The sequence below is a fragment of the Doryrhamphus excisus genome, linkage group LG23, assembly GCF_037039965.1.
Source record: "Doryrhamphus excisus strain RoL-2023G ecotype Guam linkage group LG23, RoL_Dexc_Guam_v1.1, whole genome shotgun sequence".
Lineage (NCBI taxonomy): Eukaryota > Metazoa > Chordata > Actinopteri > Syngnathiformes > Syngnathidae > Doryrhamphus > Doryrhamphus excisus.
The window spans coordinates 9,696,435-9,710,404 of NC_136379.1; the positions used below are offsets into that span (position 1 = coordinate 9,696,435).

Consider the following 13,970-nt stretch of genomic DNA (forward strand, 5'->3'; position numbering starts at 1 on the left):
AAATGGTGGCCTTATTTCAAGATTTATTCCTTTATGATACAAGCTTTGATATAGACCATGTTGCATGTTAGTTTGTACATTTATTCATATCGACTAAACTTCATAGCAGGGACACGGAGACAAAACAAAGGACACTCAAAAGGAAGAAAGTTTCCCCACCCCCCCACACCCCCACACACCCAAGTAGTCGCCATCAGCATCAATCAATCACACACACACACACACACACACACACACACAGAAATTGGAACAAATACCTATACACAAGATAAAAATGTATATATTTCAATTTCAATATTAATGATATTACTGGATTCCACAATAAAAGGCAAACGAGAAGTAAAGACAGCATTCAAATGAAAAAGGAGGTCAAACCGCCAAAATTCCTTTTTTTAAAATAAAAAAAAAAAACAAACAAAACTCTTCTTCATGCGAATAGGAGGAGCTTCCGCCGCCATTTTCAGCTTTGTAAGCGACTGGCCTAACGCGACGCTTTTGGAGGCTGCCGGTGTGTTCCCTTTTCTTTCCACAAGAGGACGCTATTCCTTCCCGAACGTCACTTGGATTGGTCCGAATAAACAAATACACGTCATTTCATGGCACAGACGCCGCCGGTGCGCAGAGGCAGAAACGTGGGTTGAAGACAATGGCACAATTTCTCTTTGCTTCTTCTTACCGAGAAGAAATATAAGAGCCGTCCAGGATTGATGAAGAGGAAGAGGAGAAGGAGGAACACCAACGCACGCTTGCCTTTAAAACGGGTTAAGTGCATGAAGGGGTTAAGAGCGTTCCGGTAGATGTCTCCTCCATCCATAAAAAGCATCCTGGTTCCTTTCAGGCAGAAGCGGAGGTTTGGAAAATCTTTAAAAATGTGTCCAGCAGTTCGACACGGGCACAGTTGATGATGATGATGATGATGATCAAGTGTTAAGCGTGTGGATACGTTGGCACAAAAAAAAGTTCAACCAAAACATCAACGAGAAGAAAATTCCAGTGATTTAGTCCACCGCTGACAGGACGACCAGCATGAGGAAAAGTGTGTGTGTGTGTGTGTGTGTGTGTGTGTGGTTGGTAGATAGATAAGGGAATAGGAAGGGTTGTTTCCTTACAAGAGGAGACAGCAATTGCTCTCTGTGGTTTTTTCTCTGTTTCGTTGACCTACAGAGAGTATAGAGCAAATAGCGTAGAGTATAGAGCATAGAGAACGTAGCATAGAGTATAGAGAACATAGCATAGAGAATAGAGAACATAGCATAGAGAATAGAGAACAGAGCATAGAGCATAGAGAATAGAGAACAGAATGTGGAATTAATTGTTTTGACGAATCCTCCCTTGAAGCAATTCCGGCAAAATGGAGCAGGCGCTATTTAGCCGTCTAAAGTTTGATATCACAGCCACGGAATGTTGACTACAGCCGGTGTGTGTCCAAACTTTTTTCCAGCGAGGGCCACAATTTCTGCTATTTTTAAATGGTCAGACCCCTATTATGAAGCATTACCGCTGTCATGCTAGCATGCTAACATTAGCATGTCAGCGTTGCAAGCGTGCCAACATTAGCATAGTTGCATTTTTTGACATTTTTGTGCTAGGTGTTGACATACTATATTAGCATGGTAGAATTGCTAGCATGAATATGTTAGCATTTTTGCAATGTTCATGAATATGAACATATAGCAAAGAGTGCTATCATGCTAGGTGTTAGGATGCAATGTTAACATGTTATTAGAGCATGCTAACAGAATTATAGCGACATTTGTAGCATTTTCAAGCAAATGTTTATGAACATATAGCAAACAGTGCTATCATGCTAGGTGTTAGGATGCAATGTTAGCATGTTATTGTAGCATGCTAACAGAATTATAGTGACATTTGTAGCATTTTCAAACAAATGTTTATGAATATGAATATATAGCAAACAGTGCTATCGTGCAAGGTGTTAGGATGCAACGTTAGCATGTTATTGTAGCATGCTAACAGAATTACAGTGACATTTTTAGCATTTTCAAACCAATGTTTATGAATATGAACATATAGCAAACAGTGCTATTGTGCAAGTTGTTAGGATGCAACGTTAGCATGTTATTTTAGCATGCTAACAGACTAATAGTGACATTTGTAGCATTTTCAAACAAATGTTTATGAATAGGAACATTTAGCAAACAGTGCTACCATGCTAGGTGTTAGGATGCAATGTTAGCATGTTATTTTAGCATGCTAACAGACTAATAGTGACATTTGTAGCATTTTCAAACAAATGTTTATGAATAGGAACATTTAGCAAACAGTGCTACCATGCTAGGTGTTAGGATGCAATGTTAGCATGTTATTTTAGCATGCTAACAGTTAACTTGAATAATAATAATATAGCATAAAAATGGCGTCATCACTCGTGTGTAGTGATGTCATTGGTGTATTTGTGCTCACCGTGAGAGTTGGGCTCCGGAAGAGTCTCCCTGGCAACCAGGTGCATGACTGTGGTTCGGCCCGGGGGCAACTTCAGAGCTGCAGAGACGGAATCAACACATTGTAACGTCGAGCTCTTTAAGCCAATTAGAGAAGAAACACGTGATGCTTGCAATCAAGAAGACAAGAAGTGTTTGGGGGCCCACCTCCAAGGGTCACATTGCCGTGAAGGAAGCGTCCCTGGAAGATGAGGCGGAGTATGCTGGGGCTGCTCACCTGCTCCTCCTCCCAACCTGGCGGCCGCAGACACACAAACATAACATGAGGAGCTAGATCGGCTCGTGCAGACGTGTAGAACAGTAACGCGTGCTCACCCGTGGGCCAGTTGTCAAATACGTGCTTGGCGATGTCCGTGGCGGAGTCGTTTGGCGAGAAAGTGAAGTCCTGTGTTTTCCCGCTGACCAGGATGAGGCGGAGGTGCACCTGAAAGAGTCAAGATGACAAGTAGAATGCGGTCACGGTGGAATCCCTACTCTTACTCTAACCTGCTCGGACATGAGACGACACGTGGAGGAAGGGGGTGAGCGGGGGGGAATTCCAGCCTAATGAGATTTACATCCACGTTCCCTCGCAAAGTGAGGACCGTTTGCCAGACGACATACAGACCGGGGCGGGGTCTGAAGGCCGGCGAGCTCCCGCCGGTCCGGGCTGTCGGCCTAATGCGATAACCCCGGGTGTCCCAGACAGCTCTGGGCCATGCTATTAAATTTGCATGGGCAGTGTGGAGCTAAGCGGGAAGGGGCAGGGGGGAGGATCTTTGAGGGGGAACCACCACCGGGCAACTCCTATGAAAACCAAGAACTACAAATAGAAACGGGACTCCTTGTCCGACATCTTCTAAAAGGAAATGATGGAAAACTTTGCACTTTTCGTCAGTAAATCCACATCAGATTTAAACCCACCGGGACCAGAACCTGATACAAAACACAACAAAGCTATCCACCCATCTTCTGCTTATCCTGGGTTGGGTGGGATGAGGATGGGGGCAGCAGACTAAGCAGGGAAGCCCAGACTTTGCTCTTTGTCCAGCTTTGCCTCAGCTCCCTCGTCAACACAACAAAAGGATGCAGAATGCGCATCACTGTCGACACCTCCCCAATGTGCCTGTCCATTTTCACGTTCCAACATTCCCGCATCCCCAACCCGGAGGTGGCAACTTCAACTTGGAGGTGTACAGTCAATATAAATATGAAAAGATTCCCCTGAACTTAGCATTTTGGTACCTCCAGCGATGCTACCTTTGGTCTTTCAAAGCTGGGTTCAAGTGCTTCCTGTAAGGAAATACACATCATGTGCACCCCAGAAATAATTGAGGATCAGCAGATACGTAGAGGAACCTCTACGTTGTGGAAGGTTCCCTTCTTTTGTTCTAAAGGTGCAACAGAAACTTGAAGAGAGAACAAAGAGACTTAACCACGAGGTGTGACGTCAAGGCGGCACCCATCCTGCTCTCTGATCTGTTTACAAATACCATGCTGCCACTCTGCTGGACCCCCCCCCACTCCCCTCCCCCCGCTGAACCGAATAACCTCAAAGTGGGGTTACATACCCATGTCATATTAACAAGCCTTTCATCCCCGTCAAATGAAAACAACCTCCAATCTGCCCGCTTTCTCATGGCAACATCTTCCAGGGCGCGTCCTCGGGGTTCGCCAATCCAAAGGCTGACGTCAAAACAACTCAGCTTCTGCTCCCTTATGAATCATTGCGCATGGATTTTGCAGTACAACAATTTAGGATTAAGGATTTCGGTGTACAGATTCACTTTCTTAACGCCGATATTCAATAGCATCCATTCTATAGACTGTACACAAGTACCTATTTTGCCTAAAGCTGCACTTTAATTACATTATTATTACATTATTCCATCCACAAAGTAAATGATATTGATTTGCAAAATGTATTATAAGTATATATTGACTGCGAGCAATATCACAGTGTCACCCCCCATGTGTGTTACTAATTTGTTCCAAAAAAACACACAAAAAAATACAAAAACATACAAGAACGAAACCATGTAAATCCAATTCATCCATTCCGGACACCCAAAAATATTAACAAAAAATATATACATTTTGTAGAGAATCATAATTTCACAGGCAGACAACAATGCCAAGTAATTATAAACAATAAATGTATTAAACTTGCTCATATAAGTACTTCCTGTACACCGTTTTTATCAAAGTGCTGGCAATGGCAATGTTATTTGGCCCCATGGTGGGTTATTTAGTAGATGTACTCAATACAAATGCACGGATATTGATTTGGCAACACGCTTATATATGTATAATTTTATTTTTTATTCTACTCTTGTTAGTTTAGAGTACCACAGTACACATATTTTTCCTATTCCCTATATTAACTGTATTTATATTTTTCAGGTTTTTTACATTTTTTTATTTAATCACTTGATGTTCAGGAGTTTTAATATTTAGCTACACATTTTGAACTTGAGCCCATTTTTTGGTGAAGTTTAACATATTTTACAAAATTATTTAAATATTACTAAACACCGTTTTAACTTTTTGTGCTAATTGTTTATCCCGCTAAGCATTCCCATGTAGCAAATACACGGATTCTTAGGTCCATTACAAATCATATGCTGTGAATGTTATATGTATATGTTGTGAATATCTCCATTCCAAAATTCCGGGGTGGGGGCACCGGGGTCAGGACTTAATCAATGGGCGTGTAAACCTTAAAAGGAAAGTAGGGCAACGTTTTAACAGAGATTAGACAGATGGTGTTCACAGGAGTTGCGGCTACTGTCTCGGGCTAAGTGTTTATGGACATTGGTTAATCCAGCACCCCTGCCCCCCAACCACCCACCCACCGATTACCTACTACCTCCACGGTCAAAAATGGCTTCCGTTTGTGGAAAACGATGCTGTAATACCATGATAACGGTATGTGGGGCTTACAGTAGATATAACAATGATGGAGGCGTCAATAGCCCAATACAAAAAAAGTACATTTGATATTGTGATTCTCGTTGTTTTCGGTGGCATTTAATTATAATTAAATTGTATTAAATTATAATTAAATTATTATAATTTTTAATTATTATTTTTTTTATAATTTTTAATTATTTTTTAAGTAGTCTCTGACTCACCATATCAAGATCCCCGTGGGTGCTCATGGCTCAGCGAGGACAGAAGGCAGTGGACCCGGAGCAGAGAGGGCAGGATGGGGGTGCTTCAGCTGCTGGAGACGCGGCCAGAGCCCTGACACAAACAACACGACGTGAACCGCTTATAGCACAGTCTGGCACCAGGACCGCACCGGATCAATTACCGGGGCATGGTACACGTCTTACTAGCTCGGAAAAAATCATAACCGATGAAAAGAGTGTCGCTTTTCTACCTTTAAATATAACACCAATACGCTAGCAGCCTTCGAACACCCCCACCATCTTAGCAGCTAGCTACTATTAAAAGGGGTATCTCATATTAAACGATGCATATTAATCAAATTATCTGGCTTTAAATGTAAACTAAATGATGTCAATTAATTACTGGAACGACCGTCAAGAGCCAAGAGTAACTTACACATATCGAACCCCAGCGAAAAGAGGGGGGGTAGAAAGCTAATGTTAGCATTAGCTTTTGCCAACACTGCCGCTGGCTATTAAGGAAGCTAACTGTTTAGCAAAATGTACGTTCTCGTTTTCAATTCCAGCGGCCTCACCTGCATTTGATGCATATGATGGAATTGAACATTCAATAAAGCGGGGGAAATAGTCGAATCGAGGCTTTCCCAGAGGAAAACATCGAATGCAGATGGATAAGGCTTGAAAGTGGGGATCGCTGGCTAATGGACGGGAAGACGCCGGATGTCAGCTGATTGTAAACACACAAAACAGTCGCAAAGGACGCTGGGAAATGAAGTTCTACACAACTTTATGCTTAAAACAGCAAAAAGACACACTGGTGGGTTGTTTTCGCCAGTTTAACGTAACAATAATGGTCATGTATTTCATTTAGAACTTTAGAAGCTAATTAATTTTCAAATATGTCCAAGAGGGAAATCATACATGCCCTCTTTGGCGGCCTTTTACCTGGACTCTTTTTTTAAAAATAGCTTTTTTACATGACTGTCATTGTAAAATGTTTAAAAATATGTGAAACTGCTTACTTTATGCACAGAAAAGTGTGACATTAATATGTTCTCCATCTACAGTATTTATTTTCATATCATATGTATGTCAGTCGTGTTTTTTTTTCTTGTTGTCAACTCTAACAATGTTATTGTAGACTCAAACTGCCCACAACCTGATAAAATAAATATGAAAGTAATAAAAATATATGAAATATATATTTGATAAAAGTAATAATAGTAGTAAAAGTAATAAAATATATAAAAGATATACACTGAATAAAAATCCATTTTAAATCAAAGGGGTAGAATAAGTAACACAATACAATACATTCAGTTACAGTAGGAAATCTGATAATCATCAAATGAGCACAGTGACAGAAAAGCAAAATCAAAACCTCACATATAACATTATTTCTGCATTTTTAGACTGATTTTCTTACGTCTGGTCGACTTGGTTTTGCATTTGTTGTTTTACTGTGCACCTGCTTCCTGTTTATCAGGTTCAAGAAAAAAAAAAGAAGCAGAACACACTGTTAACAGGTTAAGGCCAGGTAAACAATAACCAGCAGGCAGCGGTACACTTTGTTCCCCACATACAGTACAACTCTTATCCTAAGTTGTCAGAAACAACTCGTAAAATACACTAGTGTGGAAAAGTCTTTGTCACTTCCTGATTTCTTGTTTTATTTGCACGTTTGTCACACTTAAATGTTTTAGATCATAAAATAAACGTAAATGTTGGTCAATGACAACACAACTGAATACAAAATGCATATTTATAAATTAACCTTATTGTTTAAGGAGAAAAAGAATCCAAAGCTTAGTTATTAGCTTAGCAGCAACAACTGCAATCAAGCGTCTGTGATAACTTGCAATGAGTCTCTTAAAGTGACGTGGAGGGATTTTGCAGAATTGTTGTCATTCAGCCGCATTGGAGGCTTTCGCAACATGAAGCCTTTTTTAAAGGTCACGCCACAGCATCTCAATACGATTCAGGTCAGGACTTGGACTAGACCGCTCCGAGGTCTTCATTTGGTTTTGCTTCAGCCATTCAGAGTCGGACTTGCTAGTGTGTTTTGGATCATTGTGCTGCTGCACAACCCAAGTTTGGTTGTGACCATCACACTACCACCACCATATTTTACTGTTGGTATGATGTTGTTTTTATGACAGATGTAATGGGACACAAACCTTCTAAAAAGGTCTTGAGATCGGTAAGATGTTTTCTGGCTAAATTGAGACGTGTCTTACTCATGGTGGAGTCGTGAACACTGACCTTAACTGAGTCACAAGTGAGGCCTGCAGTTCTTTGGATGTTCTTGTGGGGTCTTTTGGGACCTCTTGGATGTGAGCGGTCGCCCATTGGTCGGCCATTCCTGGGAAGGTTCACCACTGTTCCATGTTCTGAACCGAAAGCCGTATAATTGTCTGTGGAACAGTGTACCCGGGTGTACCCCTGGAATAGGCTCCAGCTCACGAGACCTTAAAGAGGACAAGCAGTATTATAGCAAGTCAATGGGTGGATGTGTTAGGGTTCTTTATGCTACAATAATATTGTTGAAGTTGACAATGGAATGACGGAAATTAAAAAAAAAGGAAAAAGTAGGAAGTTAAAAAAAAAACGTGTAAGATGGCCTTGTGGTTAACTTTTTGGCCTCACCGTCGAGGGATTAATTCACCATTGCTGCATCTCTGTGTGGAGTTTGTGTAATGGCAAACACCAGACAGACTACTTTAATGGTTGTACAGTGATAAAGGAAAAATAGAAAAAAATAAAAGTTCACGAGTTTTATGATTTATTATGATTAAAAACATATCTGTGTTTGTCCGTGTTCCTAATCGCCGTGTGTACCTGGAACTTAGGACAAGTATCATAAAAGTGTTACATAATGTCCTATAAACGGCAAAAACGGAGCTGTTTACGCCACTCTTCCCATCGAACGACTCCATTTCCCAGAATGCCGCTGCACGCATGCGCAGAGCGTTTCGCTTGACAGTGGTAAACAGACGTCAGAAGGGAGTCTTCGCCTGGACTCAAAACAAAACAAAAGCAAACAACTATTAAAGACACCGAAGGAGCGGATATTCGGATCGCGGGGACGACAACAACTTTTACCCAAGTCGCCGACCACTTGAATCGGCGACTTTAAGCCAGTTCTCCGCGGCTCTCGGAGGACTTTTCGGCGCATTGTAAAAGTCCGGAGTAGCAGGGGGAGCTTAAGCGGCTAACGCTACGGAGGGGCAACCCGTGCTTGTTTTCAAAGTGCGGCGACTTTTCGGAGCGACGTAGGCCGGAGGACCACCCCGCTTCACCTTAACGAATCCCGGCGAAAGGCTTTCACTCGGAAGAGATTTGCGAGCAGAGCGCCGGTGGAAGCTGGATTCGGAGCTCCGGGCCTCGGCGAGGAGGCGTTTTGTAACCGCTTGTCGTGGCATCGTGTGCGGCGGCACGAGTGGAAAACATGGCAGATGGTGACACGCGCTTGGCCGCAATGTGGCGGATCGTCCACACCTAAATTGCCCTTTCACGTATTTTTTAGTCGCTTTTTTGGTCAGTAAGTAATATTAATATTTTAAAAAGATACATACATTGGACATTTGGAAGTTTTTTCGACTTTGTGGGGCTTCTTGAACTGTCAGCGTGGAAAGTGTTGGACTTTTTTTTTTTAGTTGTTTACAAATTGAAGCGGAAGTCAGATAATCCTTTCAAAACAAAGTTATGCTACTTTTTGTAACAATTTTTTAAATGAATTTACAACTTTAACAATGCGGTGTTCATGTTGAGTGCATTTTTTTTATCCTAATATTTTTAATTTTCAATGTAAAAGTCGCCAGCCCAGATGTTGTTGCTTTTGTTTTGATTTCATCCAAACAAAAGAGCTCTCATTCCCTCCTGTATAAATCAGAAGGTTTATGATAGTTAGTATTAAGGAGATTATTTGGGTTCCCTAATCTCCAATCTGAGGATTAGCTGGAGCTGCTATTGGTGTGCACAGATTATTACGTCTTTTTTTTCTAGGCGCCAGCGTGTGCAGCATATTGTTTTTTTTCTGCGACATCCGAGGATTGAAGAGGTTGATGTTGTTTTAAGAGGCGCTTTTTGTGGGGGGGCGTTGAAGTATCGAGCATCGTCACAATGGAGGAGTCACTGGTGCCGCCCATCGACCCAGATTTCGAGCCGCAGAGCCGACCCCGGTCCTGCACATGGCCGCTTCCGAGGCCCGACATTTCAGCCGTCAAACAGGAAGCCCCCGACAGCACCGAGTCCACCGCTGGAACCCCGCCCAACGACGAGGACAAGCCTGAGCCGCAGCCAATCGCGTCTGAGCCGGAGAAAGCGTCGCCAGCGTCCGAGGGCGGAGCCGTCACCGGAGTGGGCGGGGCTGCCGCCACGCCCAGAAAGGGGTCATCTCGGCGCAACGCGTGGGGCAACCAGAGCTACGCCGACCTCATCAGCCAGGCCATAGAGAACTCGCCGGAGAAGAGGCTCACTCTGGCGCAGATTTACGACTGGATGGTCAAGACGGTGCCTTACTTCAGAGATAAAGGAGACAGCAACAGCTCTGCCGGGTGGAAGGTCAGTGAACGCACCGTTGTTGACATAACATCATCTGTACAGGTACAGGTAAATGCCTTTCTGCGGCCATTTTCAGCCCGCCGCAGATTAATTCTTTGTTAATGAGATGTAGAACTAGATACTGTACTGTAAACCATCCCTGCTCTTGAAAAAAAGTTATTATGAATTAATTAGTATTATTAATTATTAAAAAATATTAACTAAAATATTAATTATAACAATTTTTAATTAATTTTTTATCAATTATTAAAAATAGCAATTAATTATTATTATTTTTATTATTTTTTATTAATCATTTTTTATTAATTATTCAAAATATTATGAATTATAACAAAATATTATGAAGTAATTATAATTATTAATTAAGTGTGTAGTAAGTTGTTTGATGGCTGTGCTTTAGCCAAATTAGCGACATAGCGCTTAGCAAAGCCATCAAACAGTTGACCTTTTTTTCTACATGACTAGCCATGACAAGTGAACGCATCTTACCGCTCACTTAGTCGGAATAGCAAAGATGTCCGCCATTGCCCATTGATTTATTAACCTTACTAGCCCCCCCCCCCATCTCTTAATCGTAGAACTCCATCCGCCACAATCTATCGCTGCACAACAAATTTCTGAGGGTCCACAATGAGTCGACGGGAAAGAGTTCCTGGTGGATGCTCAACCCCGAGGGAGGTAAAACGGGCAAAGCCCCCCGCCGCCGAGCTGCTTCCATGGACAACAGCAGCAAGCTGCTAAAGAGCCGCATGCGGGCCAAGCAGACCAAGAAGCAGGCGGGCGCCGGGGCCGGCGGGGCCCTGCAGGGTGACGGCAACGCGGGTTCCACCGGCGCAGACAGCCCCGGTTCGTCGCAGCAGTTCCCCAAATGGGGCGTCAGCAGCAGCAGCCCTTCATCCCGAGGAAGCCTCGACGACGGCGACATGTGGACCACATTTCGTCCGCGCACCAGCTCCAACGCCAGCACCCTGAGCGGGCGTCTGTCGCCCATCGCCCCGGGCCAGGAGGACGACGATAACCTCCCTGAAGACGGGCTGCTGGGGCGCTACGCCACCAGCACCCTGACCCCCACTCTCACCGAGACCCTCATGGAGGAGCTGGATCTGATCGACGGTCTGACTCTGATGACCGGCCAGCAGGGGGGCGCCAGTCCGAGCACGGCTCCTCCGGCACCCCCCACCCCGTTACCGTCCGCTTCCACGCTGCTGCCCCGCGGCTCCAACTTCTCCTCCTTTCACCAGCTGCAGCCGTCGCAGACGTCCCCCCTCACGGGCAACCAGGCCCCGGTGGGGGCCAACAGCAAGGAGCCCCCCGCCTTCAGCAACTCCCTCTTCAACCCTCTGTCCAGCTCCAGCTCTCGTGGGTCGGGTCACTACGGCGCCCACGTCCCCTCCAGCCTCGAGGCCCTGCTCACCTCGGATTCTCCTCCTCCGAGTGACGTCCTCATGACCCAGGTGGATCCGCTCATACCCAATCCCGGCGGGGTGGGCCTCATGGGTCTGGGGTCCTCGGTGGCGGGCGTGCGGCCTAAACCCAATCAGCTGCTGCTGGGTAAGGGTCTCGAACCCAACACGGTGGCCCCGAGGAGCCTCCAGGCTCAGATGCAGCAGCACCTCCACCATCAGCACCACCAACACCAGCATCACTCTCAGATGAGCCTGGGCATGATCCTGGCCGGGATGCCCCAAGACCTGGCGCAGATGTCGGCGGTCAAAGCCCAGCACGCCGCCGTGCCGGCGGGCGGCGCTCACCACGCCGTCCCCTCGGCCGGCCCCGCTCTGCAGGGCTTGGCTCAGTTCGCCGCGCCGTCCTGCTTCCAGGCCACCCCGGACCGTCTGCCCACGGACCTGGACGTGGACATGTTCACCGAGAACCTGGACTGCGACGTGGACTACATCATCAACAGCGACCTCATGGACGCCGACGGCATCGACTTCAACTTTGACCCCATCCTGCCCGGGGGCCAGGGCTACGTGGGGCCGGCCACCACGCAAGGCTCCGCCCACAACTGGGTGCCCAGCTAAAAACTTGGCCAGGTATTGAGTCATCAAATCTACTAATGTGTCTATTTAGCCTGGGCTTATAGTTGGGGAAATACGGTAATGAAATCATCTACTAACGTGTCTATTTAGCCTGGTCTTATATTTGGGGAAATACGGTAATGAAATCTTCTACTAATGTGTCTATTTAGCGTGGTCTTATAGTTGGGGAAATACGGTAATGAAATCTTCTACTAACGTGTCTATTTACCATAGGCTTGTATTTGGAGAAATACGGTAATGAAATCATCTACTAGTGTGTCTATTTAGCGTGGTCTTATAGTTGGGGAAATACGGTAATGAAATCATCTAACATGTCTATTTAGCATGCTCTTATATTTGGGGAAATACGGTAATTAAATCATCTACTAATGTGTTTATTTTGCGTGGTCTTATAGTTGGGGAAATATGGTAATGAAATACCATTCTACTAACGTGTCATTTAGCGTGGTCTTATATTTGGGGAAATACGGTAATGAAATCATCTACTAATGTATCTATTCAGCATGGTCTTATAGTTGGGGAAATACGGTAATGAAATACCATTCTACTAAAGTGGCTATTTAGTGTGGTCTTATATTTGGGGAAATACGGTAATGAAATCATCTTCTACCAATGTGTCTATTTAGCATGGTCTTATATTTGGGGAAATACGGTAATGAAATCACCTTCTACCAATGTGTCTATTTAGCGTGGTCTTATAGTTGGGGAAATACGGTAATGAATTCATTTTCTACCAATGTGTCTATTTAGCGTGGTCTTATAGTTGGGGAAATACGGTAATGAAATCATTTTCTAACATGTCTATTTAGCGTGGTCTTATATTTGGGTCAATACGGTAATGAAATCCCATTCTCCCAACGTTGTGCGTTCCAGGACACGTCCGCCCACCCTCCCGTCTCCCCCAAAGCTGACCTCATCACCTCGGCAAAGGACAAAACCACCGGCGACGGCATTCCTTCAGCGAAATGGCGACACAAGGAAAGGCCGACGCAGTCTCCGTGTCGCCTGCCAGGACGCGGACAACGAGGAGACATGGACACCAGGACGCGCAGAAGACTCCCAGGAGTACCTTCAGCCTACTATGCACACACTTACCCCAACCACGCCCCCCCCCCAAATCCCCCCAGTTCTCACTGATGATTTTAAAAGATGTGACTGTTTTTTTAAAGATGTTCCATCTTTGAGGGTGGCTGCGGTACGACCGTGTTTTGGTACCCTGATTTTTAGATGGGAGACACCCACTCGTGGCCAGTCCCCCCCAACCCCATCCCCCCGCCCCCACCCATCTCACTCAACCAGGTGTGAACGGTACAAGCAAAAACAACAATAACAAAAAAAAAAAATCATCCGTGTGGACGATCGCTGCCGCCACACGTAGACTTGAACTTTTTTTGATGAAGACGATACACGGGTGGCGCCCCCCTCCCCCCTCCCCTTCCATTTGTGCTGATTCAACACTAATAACATTTTTTTCCCAACCTCCAATCCGGCATGTAAAATAGTTAGATGAGTTTTTTTGATTTATGAAGCCTCCCTGATTTGCTGTTTAACTAATAAAATCAGGTCATGTGACTTTTTTTAGGGCATTTGAGGTTAAATTGCCGACTCTGGGGGGGGGGGGGGGGGGGGGGTATTTGTTCTAGCACTTGGGATAATATTTAGGTTTGGAAAACCATTTCCTAGAGATATGTAATGTTAATGTAATGTACACGTTGCACACGCTAAGGACACGCTATGCAGATTCATGTAAAGAACTCAATGACATCTTGAAGGACATTTTAGACTTTTAA

The 13,970-nt window shown here is 44.5% G+C and overlaps 2 protein-coding genes across 2 annotated transcripts; one reads left to right on the forward strand and one right to left on the reverse strand.

Annotated features, from left to right (window-relative positions):
- Positions 1–398: 398 nt before the first annotated feature.
- Positions 399–6,317, reverse strand: ubl3b (ubiquitin-like 3b). The gene is made up of 6 exons (XM_058060726.2): positions 6,151–6,317; positions 5,576–5,687; positions 2,778–2,886; positions 2,610–2,696; positions 2,425–2,502; positions 399–1,158 (listed from the first exon to the last, which is right to left on the reverse strand). Exons 2-6 carry the CDS (start codon positions 5,600–5,602, stop codon positions 1,106–1,108), a joined length of 354 nt encoding a protein of 117 aa, XP_057916709.2. The 5' UTR covers positions 5,603–5,687; positions 6,151–6,317; the 3' UTR covers positions 399–1,105.
- Positions 6,318–8,524: 2,207 nt separating this feature from the next.
- Positions 8,525–13,635, forward strand: foxo4 (forkhead box O4). The gene is made up of 3 exons (XM_058060693.2): positions 8,525–10,138; positions 10,717–12,174; positions 13,054–13,635. The coding sequence occupies exons 1-2, from the start codon at positions 9,698–9,700 to the stop codon at positions 12,160–12,162; spliced, it is 1,887 nt and encodes a 628-aa protein (XP_057916676.2). The 5' UTR covers positions 8,525–9,697; the 3' UTR covers positions 12,163–12,174; positions 13,054–13,635.
- Positions 13,636–13,970: the final 335 nt, after the last annotated feature.

Bases quoted from the DNA above. Each gene is read 5' to 3' on its own strand.
- ubl3b (XM_058060726.2), bottom strand. From the start codon at position 5,602: ATGAGCACCCACGGGGATCTTGATATG. The intron at 2,887-5,575 runs GTGAGTCAGAGA...TGACTCTTTCAG, and splicing joins CCCACGGGGATCTTGATATG to GTGCACCTCCGCCTCATCCT. The intron at 1,159-2,424 runs GTGAGCACAAAT...TACTCTCTGTAG, and splicing joins TCCGGAGCCCAACTCTCACG to GTCAACGAAACAGAGAAAAA.
- foxo4 (XM_058060693.2), top strand. From the start codon at position 9,698: ATGGAGGAGTCACTGGTGCCGCCCATCGACCCAGATTTCGAGCCGCAG. The intron at 10,139-10,716 runs GTCAGTGAACGC...TCTTAATCGTAG, and splicing joins ACAGCTCTGCCGGGTGGAAG to AACTCCATCCGCCACAATCT.